Raw genomic sequence first — 15,056 nt, 5'->3', positions numbered from 1 at the left:
AAATCACTTTGCAATTTGAAACTAGTTAATTGAAGGCTAATAAAAATTCAAACTTACTTATAAACAAAATCGAAAGTTTAACTTAACTAATTTATTAGGCCTATACAAAATATTCCTTTAAATGCTAAAAACTACAAGTCAAATGCAAATATTAGTCTTCATATGAGAAAATTAGATTGCAGTATATTGCCTACAACCCATAACCAATAAAAACACTGACGACAAACATACAAACTAGAATGAGGCACAGGCTCTTTTAGTGATAGTTGAGATCAGGTGAATCATTCAGGCTAAAAGAACTGGGTGAACCCAAAAACCACTGGGTGAATTATCGGTTGGTGGAATCAATGGGTTGTCACATAAAGTTAAATATCCATCCAGTTCCAGTAACTAGTCTATGCCATGCATGCTAGGGCTCTTGCTTGGGCTTTTTACCATGTAGCTTTAAAATACTTTCATACCACATTCAAAAGTAAGATATATTAATCATCAAATGAAATTGTTCTAAACTAACATAACCTAACCATACTAGCTGTAAAACCTAAATATTGCGTTTGATAACAGAAAAGGGATGTGTGTTAGGCAAATTGGGCTTTATTCTGATTCGTGGCTGTAAGTGTTTTGAAGTTAGGTTAGATTAGGAAAGTGTAAGTTATAGTGAACCCGAGTTGATAATTTATATAAAAACACAGGCTGTTTTTGTTATATAATAGTGGCCTAAATTGTTATTTTGTTTTGTTTAAGCAACTGTTTTTTTTTTGTTTTTTTTTTTTAGAGGTTGACAGCCTCTTTTAACACATTGCCCGCTTAAGACGTCCTCAACCCTATTAAGAAATAGCGGAGGACGTCCTAAGACGTCCTTGTGTAAGGTTAAGCAAATGGTGTTACAGTTGTACCCGTTTTCAAACTAGGGAATTGAAACTCTGTCAGCCCTTGGGGGACATACTGTAGTATTACGTCATTACCGCCGCTTGCAGATCCGCCGTTCCAGTTGGTGGCGCTCGCGGCGGATTTTTTGAATCAATTGGCCGAACAAAAGCAGCCAGTATGAGTCTAGTGTTTGACGGAGAACGTTACTACTTGCTGAGCGTGGTCTGTAAATACAATAGAAATCTGTTTTTGCCGCCACTCCTTAGTTCGGGCGCGCTCTGATTTTTTGCGGATTTTTAAGTTCCCGCTTGCCTTTATGTAAGTTTGAGCTTGTGTTTAGTCGTGTTTGGACTTTTTTATGTATTACGTTCCAAGCAGTGCTGATATCTGTGGGTGTCAAGCGAACTACGTCGACTCTCGTTGTAAAGCAGGACATCGCTGCACGTTCTTTGCTATTCTTCAGACCGAAATTGGAAAGCCAATCACACGCGGCAATCGGATTTGTTCGACGCTGAGGGCTGCGCCGCACTGGGTTACGCCCGCCCTTTGACGTGCTGCAGCGAATGTGTTGACTTTTATTTGCCCGTCCACACAGACTACGGATCTGTGTGTGGGTGGAACGTATCCAGCAAAGCAAGGGGTGAGCCGGTACCTACAAAGGCGAACTGTACTGATAAAATGTTTTCAGCAGTAACCAGGATCCGAACCCACGACATCGCTGCCGACTGAGCCACCGACTCATCCTAAAAAAACTGAAATTTCAATAGGTACCTAGGGTCTATCTCAAAAACAGCCTGTGTTTTCTATAAATTATCAACTCGGTTCACTATAACTTACACTTTAGGTAGGCATATCTTCCTAATCTAACCTAACTTCAAAACACTTAAACAGCCACAAATCAGCATAAAGCCCAACTTGCCTTCCACACATGCCTAAATAAGATACAGTATGAAGACAGTTCTCAGTTGTGTTTTAAATGTTTGTAAAACATGTAGGCTACTTTGAATGTGTTTGCATTAACTTATTTTTATCCTTTTCTATTCTCTTCTTCAATTTTCATATTTTCATTTTATTTTGCGTTTGTTTGTTTTAACTTAGTTGGGTTCACCGTAATGCGGCAAGCAGACAAGAAGGTAGAATAAATTAAAACTTCAAACTATCTTAGTTAATATTCGGGATCCCCGAGATTTTTTGTACCGTTATTTTCAGGTTAAAAGTGAGTCTAGGTACTTTTACTTTAATCACTTAGAATAAATGTAATTACATAACGTTTCTGGTGAAGAAATACTGTAGGCTAACTAATTAGTCAATTTACAAAAAAGTAAACAAAGCTTTAAACGTCTGTAGTTCGGGTTAATATTTATGAGCACCGATACATTTTTGCACAGTTTTTTTCCAGCTAAAAATCTAGTTTCTGGTGATATATAAATCTATATAGGTTCCCATGGTCAGGTTAATTGCAATAAATACCAAATTCGGCATAAAATACTTGACTTATCAAACTTTTGTAACATTTTTGGACTGAATTTGTTTTGTTTTGTAGGTAAGCTAGATAAGTTAGTAGGCCTACATTGTAAAATACTAATTTTAACTTAAGGGTGCGCTCTATCTGTCCACCGTGGGCTAATGCAAGGGTTTGGGATCTCCGTCATTTTCGGCTTAGTTCTTAACCGATTGAAAATATATTTAAGTCAGGCCTTTGTTACTTTATTCATTTTATATTTTTGTAGGCTTGTACGGTTTTAAATTTGCAATATAATAGAAATTTAAGTGTGAAGTGACAGGTAAATAGCTTGGAAAATATTCTTTTCATTAACATATATCCTAATATTATTGTTTGTTTTAGGAAGTAGCAGTTAAACTTGAACCCATCAGGGCACGTCACCCACAGTTACTATACGAAAGCAAATTGTACAAAATATTACACGGTGGTGTTGGTATTCCACATATAAGGTAAGAATTTATATAATTAAAAATACTTATAAATGAATACACTGTACTAGTGATGTGTCAGTGTTCTAAGAAGGCCTAACTACGGGTTCTTGGGATTAGAACTGTTACTGAGAACCGACCTTGAAATATCAGTACTTTGATTCTTTGGTGCTAACAGAGATAGTGGTATAGGCCGTATGAATAAAATTAATAATAAATAAATACCCCCGCCGAAGCGAACCTGCCGACTAAGCAAATTTAAACTTGTCTGATTACATTTTTACTAAAATATTTCAATAAATAAGACATATTTATTCCCTATTTAAATAACATTAGATTTAACGAGTGCTTGGGTTTGCTGCTACTGGGAAGGTAAAAAATGTTTTTTGACCATACGTCAATAGTATTGGATGAAATTAATAAATGTGCCAAATTTTATCAATAGCCTATATATCCATAAACAAGTAAACTACAGCAATTTTCATTTTCTCCATTAGAATAACATGGGAATTTTAAATTAGGCCTACACTATTTTTGAATTTTCACCGTGACCGTTAGGCATACAAAAGCGCTACAATATACAAAATTATTTCTTTTTTTAAGCTCTACAAAACGGTTTAAAAAGAAGTTGCCAAATTTTTTGTTTTTAGGGCAAAAAATGGGAACACCCCATTTTTACCCTTATAAAATCCCCCATAAGCCCCCGTTCCCATGGTCCGATTATGCTGGATCGCGAACTCGTTCGAATAAACATAGATTTACACGTTTGTACCAAATTTCATCAAAATCGGATCGTTTTTGCTATAGAGTTATCGCGCACACGGACCCATATATTACACTGTATATCACTGTATATCTATTATATAAATGCAAAATTCCGATCAACGCACAGGCCAAACCATAGCACCTAGAAGCACGAGATTTTGCATGTACATATTTCTTCTCAAAGCGTAGGCAGACAATAAGAAGCGATTTTACAAAATTCTCAATGGGAATGGGACCCGCCCCACAGAAGGTCAAATTTAGCATGGAGTTTGAATAGGAAGAATGATTTGTTTTGGGTTTTTGTTTTCATTTGTCTGCAATTTATTTAATCATCAGCTGTTAGAATAAAAATTAAGCTTACTAAGGTTATTTCGGACCATATAAATATCATGTGTTTCAGTGAAATTAACCTAATTTATTGTGGCATTTTAGTTTGATCAACTTATAATATGTGTGATTAGTGTTGAATAAAGTAGAATTGAACTTCGCTTTTTATTGCATTTTCATTTTTCAGAACTTATGATACAGTTCTGTTAATATTTTTGTTGTTGTATAAACCGTTTCATAGTATATACACGGCACTAAGGTTTTAAATGTTAATGGCGAGTTCGTTCCACACAATATCATTCACATCAGAGGAGATGGTGCTTGTTTATTTACCTAGCCCGCCATGTTAATCTTCCCTATCCCAAGCGTGATGTATACAACTTCTTTACTTCTCAAGTGATGTAAAGTTGAAAAAACTCACTCGGTGAGGTAATGAAACCCATTTAAATAACATTGAGTGCTTAACTTAAAAAATATACCTCTATGTAGTCAACGACGTTCAAAGCTAGAAATCAGCTGTGCGCTTGAATTTTATTGCTATGTTTAGAAGAATTTTCCTAACCTAGCTTTTGTTTGTAAATGAACTTTGGGCCTACTGTTAGAAGATGAGTGAAATGGATAATGAAAAATATTGTTCGTTACCTCCTGTATATTGTCGGGTCAGGTAAAATCTTGTACGTTACACGTTACGCAAGAGCGTGTTTACATCACTTAGGTAAATTATGCAACTCGCTTTTGCTCGTTGCACAACATTCACCTGCGTGATGTAAAAACGCTCTTACTACACTTGTAAGGTAAATAGCTATTACTTCACTCTCATTCATAATTCACCTTACACATTAACTGTGTGAAGCAATTGTTGAACATGTTGTGAGGAACAGGGACTACTTCTCAATCTAATCCCACGACAGTGACGGGATTAATTCTAGGAAATACTTCTATGAAATGTCTAAGCCGTTTACCTTTGGTGGGTGGTGTGAGGTGGTTGCGCTTTACAACTATTCTCATTTGCTTTAGAGGTTTATCGGAATGGTGATGTCAAGTTTCGTTATGAACGTTATCCTGTGAAAAGACTCAGATTTACGAAATCCCTGTCTAACGGGCACTTTGACGTTTTAGAGCCACATAATGAGCCCGTTTCTCCCAATTAATTGTCAGCCAATCCCGGAATCTCAACAATATACATCAAGGCGTAAATGGCGCAGCATGTGCACGGATAAACTAAGTAAAAAGCAGGTGAAGAACGCAAACAAAAAGTATGAACAAACTCATTCTGAAAGTCATTCACCAAAGATTCAATGGATGGTGAAAGATATAGCAATGACATATAGGCCTAATCCGAAAATAGACTATGAAGGAGATAGCTTGGTGGCGATAGGTACCATGACGTTCAAATGAAAGTACTGCGAGGCCTTAAAATGGAAAGAAGAAACCCCGGGAATGTGCTGCAATGGTGGTAAAGTGCAATTATTACCTTTGCAGCACCTACCTGAACCTTTATGCAGTTTGTTGATTGGAAACCACCCTGAGCATACACACTTTATGGACCAGGTGAGACATGAGAGCTACTTTAATTTGACATCGTTTAGAGCAAAACGGGTTTAAATGTTGACTGAAGGTTGTTGGCACCTAAACACTCTAATTTATTACAAATTTCAACCAATTTGAATGTTTCCGTAGCGAAGCATGGGTATTCTGCTAGTATATATATGAATTTGAACAGATGGTGTTTTTGGCCTCTAGGTACCTCAAAATAAAAAAAAATGAAATCGGTCCCGGGTCCAGGTCTTACCATGAGTAATACGGTAATAGCTTATTCTCTATATGGGAAATTTGCTAAAATGCCTTTATTTCCGTCTTTCAGCACAAGAACTGTTTTACATAGTAACTCAGGTCAATGTAACTAACTTAAAAACAGACAACAATTAACAATGTGTATGACAAAACAAAATTATAGGCTATATACAATATTTTACATCCTTTTAGCGAATTTCCCTATAGGGAAGTAGCTATTACCGTAGGTCTCATGGTAAGACCTAGACCCGGAACCGATTTACTTTTTCATTTTGATGTCCCCAGAGGCCATAAACACCATTCATTCAAATTTTTATATATCTATATATAGATATATATATATATAGGTGTATATATATATATTAAAATTAAATTAAAACTCACATTAAAATGAACAATCCAAAATCTCCTACACTCCAAGGTCGACCGAAAACCCACAAAACAAACATTCCTATAAGACCAGTTGTCGACTTAAGAAAGGCACCAACATACAATGTAAGTAAATTTCTCAATGATAAAATCAAAAATAACATAAATTTAAAACATAACTATGGAATCAAAAACTCATATGAATTGGTAAACAACATAAAAAACATACAAATTCCACAAAATTCTACATTTATTTCCTTCGATATTGTAAACATGTATTCAAATATTCCAATCAAAGAAACCATTAATATCATACAAGAATTTTGTTTGCTATAATAAGAAGAGTTACTAAGAAACAAATCTCTAAAACAAAATGAAATAAAAGACATCATCAATCTCACAAAAATTACTTTGGAACAAAATTATTTTGAATACAATAACAAATATTACAAATAAAATGATGGTCTTGCAATGGGTAGCCCTCTTTCTGGCTTATTAGCAGATTTATATATGAATTATTTAGAAACAAACAAAATTATAAACAATTCAAACCCCATGAAAAATAAGATAATATGTTGGTTCAGGTACGTTGACGGTGTTATTTTCTTATTTGAAGGATCCGAAACTGAGAGTGATGACACACTTCTAACATACATAAATTCTATATCTAAAAATATCAAGTTTTACCAAAGATGCCCTAAAAGAAAAAATCAATTATCTGGACTTAACAATCTCAAAAATTGATGAAAAACACTCATTTGATATTTTTAGAAAGACAACCACTTCTAATTTAATAATACCTAAATCATCAAACCATCCTTGGCAGCAAAAAATGGCAGCATTCCACTCCATGATTTACAGACTAATAACATTGCCCCTAAACAAAACAAATTTTGAAAAAGATAAGAAGATAGCCTAATAAAATATATTGCTGCCGAAAAACGGATATAAGGACAATCTTATTGATAATATGATAAAGAACAAAATTAAGAAACAAAAGAAAAAAGAAGAGAAATTAAAAAAAGAATACATATGTCTCCCTCGTAACTCTAAATTAAATAAAGCAATAAGGAAAACCTTATCTAAAACAAATTACAAAGCAACATATAGAACAAAAAACAACGTCTTTAAGATTATAAATTCAAAAGTGTCCAAACATCAACAAATAACTGAAGAATCGTCAAAATTTAACAGAAACGGTATTTACAAAATTTCCTGTACAGACTGTAACAAGTATTATATTGGCCAAACTAGTAGAAGCTTCAAATGTAGATTCCAATAACATATATAGGCATTTAAATCTAAAAATTCAACAAGTATGAAATCAAACTACGCAGAACACTTACTAAAAACTAATCATAAATATCAAAACATAGAAAATAATATATCGGTAATTGAATTTGAACCAAACAAAGACAAATTATTCATTAAAGAAGAATTCCACATATAGAAACCATAAAAAAGATCCTGAAAACATACTTATTACAATGCAAATTCAAAAAGAAAACATAATACCTATATGAAAAAATCTTATATAATAAATCGAAAGAAAACAACGCCTAAGCCAACTAATAACTTAATAATTATTTTTAATAAATAATTTAAATTACTCCAAAGTTTTAACTCTGCTAAAGGCATTAAACATGTTTGTGAATAAATATTAGTTTACTAAGGTAGCTTTGGTCTTTTGATAATAAAAAGGCTTTCCTGATTGGAAATTGTCTTCGTCATATATGAAAAGGCAAATAAGGGTGTGTTGAGATAAGCTTAGTTCTTAGTTAAAACCGCTAAATTAGCACCCCGACCCAGTTATTATTTCTAAGTGCATGCTCCTTTTGTAAACACTACAATAAATCTCAAATTAAAAATGTTAGTAAGTATACAAAAAAGTGTAGAATAAATCTTTAACAAATGTTTTGAAATCAAAACAATGCAGAAGTTTTCAACAATCTTGAATCGATTATTGACCGATTATGTATATTTAGTCAATGTTAGTAGTTATTTCATGTTGAACATTCCTCCGTTAAGTTAGAAGAAAAAAACTTCATAACTTTTTTCAGCCATTCTAAGTTTTAATTCCTTTGATTTGAGCCATCTCCTATGATTCTACTACTTATCATACGCTTAACTAATTTACTTAAAAATACACAAGTTTGCCAATTGTACAGTAAAATAATTGATTTCAACATTCTAAGACGTAACTAAAAAGTATTTATTATTATAGGTAGGCCTAAAGTTATCCCTGGTTTTATATAGTATACAATACATTGCAGAATTGACTGGCAAATGAGTAATCCAAATGTAATATTGCTTACTGGTTTTATGATTAGATCAGCTGTATTGAAGTAAAAAAAAAATCAGCAGTAAATGCCTTCTAATGCATTTCTAATGGAGAACATTTTATGTTATATCCAATTTTGTGTTAAAATTTAGGGAATTTCACTATTTTTCCCGCCGTCACAGGATCGAGACCTTTAATTTGAGCCCTCTCCCGTCGTTCTACGACTTCCCAGTCGCCCACAATTTTGACGCAAAGAATCGGCTTACGTAATTAATATGTAGTTTAATATTTTCCATAACTATGAGGTAGGTTTATTTAAATCTAACCTTTTATCATGGGTTATTTATTCTAAAACAATGTCAATGATTATATAAAAAAAAGATTCTATAACCATTGCTGCATCAACTCCGGCTCTGCTTTGGATTTTTTTAAAGCATCTAAGTTATGAAAATAATGTTGTTATTAATATGATTTCATGGAAGCAGTATGAAAATTACAATGTATAGATGTTTTATATGAATTTGGAGGCTACTTTAAATAAATTCTAACTCCTTAACATGTGTTAGATTAACTTAACATAACTTGCACATCACATTGTTTTTTATATGTATATTTAGGTAAATTAAGTTATTGTGTTTTGCTAAACCTATGCATAAATTAAACTAAAGAATATCATCAATAACTAAATTGTACTGTACGTCGTTAATTTTTTTTTTATCTGTTGAATATGTGTAAGTGTAACTACAATTAATTATCAAATGATAATACAAAATACTCTTATTTTATCTTACTTGATTTGATACATTTATTATTTGTGTTTTGCCACACAACTGATTAAATTAAACCAAGGAAAATATCATAAAACTAAGCAGTACACAGTGTTCTTTTGTTTCTAAAATCAATGAAATTTTTGTTACTATGTTTACTTTATGGTAAGTGTGAAAATGTAAAGCCAAAGGACGATGGAACTGATTAAAAGAACTGGTTTGTATATTAAGTTTTTTGTTGATATTTTTGTAGAGTAGAATCAGAGATGCAATGAAACATCCTTATATATAATAGGTGAAGGTGATTTCTACGAAACACTACTCCTCCGTTAATAATGGACGGATTTTTACAAATGATGTGGCAAAATTAAGTATTTTTTCTGTAGACACCCCCTTTCACCAATTCCTGTAATAAAAGTCCTCGGGCTTTGCCCCACAGGCCATCAAAATCCCAATGTATTTCTTATGAAGAAAAGATTTTGTTTACTTAAACAGACGAATTATTTGTGTTAATCACAGCTGTTCATAGTAAACACATGATACACAAAAGACCTTTCGTATTTAGAGTGTGTTCGTTTTCAGTTTCGATAACTGGAGTAGAGTGATTGATTACATAATCTTTGAGTTGACTCTTTAAAGTCATCGGAAATGCGACTGTTATTAGTTTTGAATGCCTGTAATACTTTGCAATTGCTCGAATTCGAGCAACAGGTGCACTAGTATACTGTATTTGCTGTTAAATTGTTTATTCCTTGATGCTTTGATAATCATATTGGTTTTGTCTGCTATCTTTAATGCTAAATTATTTGTTTAAAATTTTTTATAGTACCTATAGATATAGTTTCTTTAATATTTCAAAAGACTGAATGGAAAAGCAACAGCTGACTTAGTTTTGCTGATGATTTATTGTGAGTAAAGAAACTGAAGATGGAAGGATTTGTGATTTAATATAAAGAAGAGTGAAATTTAAAAAAATGTTCATTTAAATTTAATAATTAGTAGTAACTTCAAAATTGAAATTTAAAATGTCAATAATAAATAAAAAGATATGTTATTAAGGGAGATGAAATGGTGGTATCCACTACTTACTAGATTTAAAAGTCATAACTTAAACGTTTCTATTAAGGCCATAAAAGTTGAATTTTGTTTCTAAAAGCGTTGGGGGATGTGTATCTATTGTATGCAACATATGTTTAAAGATTAAAATGTATTCTATTTTGTGTCCTCTTCCCGTTGCAAAGCACGGGTACAACAGCTTGTTCTTAATAAAGTTCATATTAAAATGTTCTAATACATAGGTCGAGTTTGGTATAGTGAAAAAAAAAATTTTTAGTAGATTTTAAGGGGGGAGTTCACGCCAAAAATGGCCAAAATATGAATTTTTACAATTTTTTATTATTTTTTTTTTTTATTATATATTACATTCTGAACATAAAACAGTTAAAACCAACCTTATACAATTTTTTTTTCTCATAAAACAATACTTTGAAGTAGCACTTTGTCAATCACTAAAAGCACCGTGTTTTGGTATTCGGTCGTTGCCAAAAATGGCCAAAAAAAGAATTTTTACAATTTTTACAATTTTTATTTTTTTTATTATTTATTAAATTCTGAACATAAAACAGTTAAAACCAACCTTATACGATTTTTTTTTCTCATAAAAAAATACTTTGAAGTTGCATTCCGTCAATCACTAAAAGCACCGTGTTTTGGTATTCGGTCGTTTTTCAAAAGTTTACTTTTTTCGCATGGGAACATAAATATCTCAAGTTCTATACTCGATAGAAGGACGATAGATTTTGTTCAGTTTGACAAGATCTACAATCTCTAGCATGGATTTGTAAAAATATTGTCATTAAAATATTTAAAAAAAATAGTTTTTACCAGTTATTTTGTGGAAAAAATTATTTCAAAATTTAAAAATTTACTGTAATTTTATTTTGTATAATTTCTTTAAACCCATGCTAGAGATTGTAGGTATTACCATAGACTAACCAACACAAGTAGACTTCTCATCCCATTGTAAATTTTGAAGCACGTTTTTCGTGTCTAGTTCATGTACGTGACACAAAGGTGCTAGTGTCGATGAAACTTTGTTTCCATTATTTTAGGGTTAATTTCTTGATTTGTGCTTTACTGTTTGGTTATATAGCTAGGGGACAAGTTATTGTTTATGATTAGATCGTATTATTTGGTTAAACGAGGTTTTAAATGGCTGTAATAACGGGAAACAAATTGTAAACAAAACACGACCTCTACATAAACCGTACATGAACTAACAATAAAATTGTCTTCAGCTGTTCCATAAGGATGAGAAATCTACTAAGGGAGTATGTTTTATCTATGGTATTACTCTCAGGAACAGATTAAAAAAAAAAAAACAACCCTCTATCACTTTTAAAACCTGAGAAATTGATGTTCTCGCAAACCCTTGCAATACACAAAAAATCCCCCCCCCCACCCTTGGGTAGTGGAAAAAAAAAATTTCCAGTTTTTTTCTGTATGTTTTATTTAACTTCACCTTAAGGTGTAGTATGAGTAAAATTGGTTTGTAAATAAGATTTTCACTTTTTATTTGAACTCCCCCCTTAAATTTAATTTAAAAAGTGTTATTTATCATTTTGTTAAGAAAGTATGCCATTGTATATTTAATGGTAACTAGGGATGGCTCAAGTAAAAGTTTCAATTTTAACAGTTATTTGTAGTCTTTTTAACGGTAGTCTTTACAATCATTTAAACATGCCAGAATTTTCAAGTGATAAATGAATATTACATCGTTGTAGTGTTGTGGTGCCGGTGCGTGTGTGAGTTAGTGGTAGTTTTGGGGTCAACGTCGCTGTCAGTGACCTAGATATACATGCCTGTCCGCTGGCCGCTGCGCGCAACACGTTGATCTGCCTTGCAAAGGTTTACTTGTCGTGTTGTTGTTTTTTCCTAATATATTCTCCGTTAGACAAATCGATTGTATTAGGTATAGTAACAAATAAACGTAAACAGCCCCGTTTATTTACAGGTTCTATAAAACCGAATTGGGTTTATGCCTTTTCCAAGCTATAAAACACTATTAAAATACAACCCATGCAGTTTCTATCTAAAACCTATCGAACAAAGTGATATTGAGGGGAGCGGTGTTTGGTGTAGTTTATGTCCACTGGAGGGAAGGAGACGTAGCTCTAGTCACGCAACACGCTTGCCCCAAGGTAGGCCCACCGACCGACTGGCCATGAGCTACATGGAGATTCTGCTGTCTGCTCAGTCGTCGAACAAAGTGATATTGAGGGGAGCGGTGTTTGGTGTAGTTTATGTCCACTGGAGGGAAGGAGACGTAGCTCTAGTCACGCAACACGCTTGCCCCAAGGTAGGCCCACCGACCGACTGGCCATGAGCTACATGGAGATTCTGCTGTCTGATCAGTCGAACAAAGTGATATTGAGGGGAATTGTGTTTGGTGTAGTTTATGTCCACTGGAGAGAAGGAGACGTAGCTCTAGTCATGCAACACGCTTGCCCCAAGGTAGGCCCACCGACCGACTGGCCATGAGCTACATGGAGATTCTGCTGTATGCTCAGTCGTCGAACAAAGTGATATTGAGGGGAGCGGTGTTTGGTGTAGTTTATGTCCACTGGAGGGAAGGAGATGTAGCTCTAGTCACGCAACACGCTTGCCCCAAGGTAGGCCCACCGACCGACTGGCCATGAGCTACATGGAGATTCTGCTGTCTGCTCAGTCGTCGAACAAAGTGATATTGAGGGGAATGGTGTTTGGTGTAGTTTATGTCCACTGGAGAGAAGGAGACGTAGCTCTAGTCATGCAACACGCTTGCCCCAAGGTAGGCCCACAGACCGACTGGCCATGAGCTACATGGAGATTCTGCTGTCTGCTCAGTCGTCGAACAAAGTGATATTGAGGGGAGCGGTGTTTGGTGTAGTTTATGTCCACTGGAGAGAAGGAGACGTAGCTCTAGTCACGCAACACGCTTGCCCCAAGGTAGGCCCACCGACCGACTGGCCATGAGCTACATGGAGATTCTGCTGTCTGCTCAGTCGTCGAACAAAGTGATATTGAGGGGAGCGGTGTTTGGTGTAGTTTATGTCCACTGGAGAGAAGGAGACGTAGCTCTAGTCACGCAACACGCTTGCCCCAAGGTAGGCCCACCGACCAAATGGCCATGAGCTACATGGAGATTCTGCTGTCTGCTCAGTCGTCGAACAAAGTGATATTGAGGGGAGCGGTGTTTGGCGTAGTTTATGTCCACTGGAGGGAAGGAGATGTAGCTCTAGTCACGCAACACGCTTGCCCCAAGGTAGGCCCACCGACCGACTGGCCATGAGCTACATGGAGATTCTGCTGTATGCTCAGTCGCCGAACAAAGTGATATTGAGGGGAGTGGTGTTTGGTGTAGTTTATGTCCACTGGAGAAAAGGAGACGTAGCTCTAGTCATGCAACACGCTTCCTCCAAGGTAGGCCCACAGACCGACTGGCCATGAGCTACATGGAGATTCTGCTGTCTGCTCAGTCGTCGAACAAAGATATATTGAGGGGAGCGGTGTTTGGTGTAGTTAATGTCCACTGGAGAGAAGGAGACGTAGCTTTAGTCATGCAACACGCTTGCCCCAAGGTAGGCCCACCGACCGACTGGCCATGAGCTACATGGAGATTCTGCTGTCTGCTCAGTCGTCGAACAAAGTGATATTGAGGGGAGCGGTGTTTGGTGTAGTTTATGTCCACTGGAGAAAAGGAGACGTAGCTCTAGTCATGCAACACGCTTGCCCCAAGGTAGGCTCACCGACCGACTGGCCATGAGCTACATGGAGATTCTGCTGTCTGATCAGTGGAACAAAGTGATATTGAGGGGAGCGGTGTTTGGTGTAGTTCATGTCCACTGGAGGGAAGGAGACGTAGCTCCAGTCAAGCAACACGCTTGCCCCAAGGTAGGCCTACCGACCGACTGGCCATGATCTACACGGAGATTCTGCTGTCTGCTCAGTCGTCGAACAAAGTGATATTGAGGGGAGCGGTGTTTGGTGTAGTTTATGTCCACTGGAGGGAAGGAGACGTAGCTCCAGTCAAGCAACACGCTTGCCCCAAGGTAGGCCTACCGACCGACTGGCCATGATCTACACGGAGATTCTGCTGTCTGCTCAGTCGTCGAACAAAGTGATATTGAGGGGAGCGGTGTTTGGTGTAGTTTATGTCCACTGGAGGGAAGGAGACGTAGCTCCAGTCACGCAACACGCTTGCCCCAAGGTAGGCCCACCGACCGACTGGCCATGAGCTACATGGAGATTCTGCTGTCTGCCCAGTCGCTAACGTCTATTGTTACTACCAGTGTTGGGGAAGCTACTTTTAAAATGTAGCTAGCTACAACTACTGCTACATTTCCAAAAAAGTAGCTTAGCTACAGCTACAGCTACAGTTCCGAAAAAGTAGCTAGCTACAACTACAGCTACAATGAAATGTAGCTACAGCTACAATTTTAGCTACTTTTCCAAAGACGTTACTTTTTATTCCACGCACATTAGGTGAATGTAAAATTAATTGCAACTACATTTTTTATTGAACAAACATTTAAGCAAAAAATGTCAGTATTGTATCCAACATTACTTGGAAAACAAATTATTCCTAGACTGTATTTAATTTGTTGGCATTATAAACCTAACATTACAACAACAGAACCAAATAGTTGGGTGTCCCATATCATATTTAGTACTTATTTTTAAATAGGCTATTGCATTATTTTTAAGCATCTTATATGTAAATTTCATCAAGTTCAAAGGACATACAACCAAACGATATTTTAAAAGCTCATTTTATTATTTCTTTAATATAGATTCATTTATAGATGTCTTATATCAACAATTAAGACCAATAAAGTGTAAAACGAAACGATTATTTAAAAATACTTTTTTGTGTTACAGAGCCTACTGAAATTGGAGTTTATTGCCTTTCT

At 35.4% G+C, this 15,056-nt stretch overlaps 1 protein-coding gene across 3 annotated transcripts in view; it reads left to right on the top strand.

Annotated features, from left to right (window-relative positions):
* LOC128983520 (casein kinase I) overlaps window positions 1-15,056 on the top strand; it is a 122,056-nt gene that overhangs the window by 49,351 nt on the left and 57,649 nt on the right. For all 3 annotated transcript variants that reach the window (XM_054402821.1, XM_054402822.1, XM_054402820.1), the window contains exon 2: window positions 2,717-2,823. In XM_054402821.1, coding sequence (XP_054258796.1) covers window positions 2,717-2,823 — 107 coding nt within the window. The remainder of the gene's footprint in view (window positions 1-2,716; window positions 2,824-15,056) is intronic.

This window comes from Macrosteles quadrilineatus, unplaced genomic scaffold (assembly GCF_028750875.1).
Source record: "Macrosteles quadrilineatus isolate MER2022 unplaced genomic scaffold, UCM_ALF_1.0 Scaffold_1__1_contigs__length_201487025, whole genome shotgun sequence".
Classification (NCBI taxonomy): Eukaryota; Metazoa; Arthropoda; class Insecta; order Hemiptera; family Cicadellidae; genus Macrosteles; species Macrosteles quadrilineatus.
Note: the sequence above shows the minus strand (reverse complement) of the source record. Positions and strands in the feature narration are given on the sequence as shown.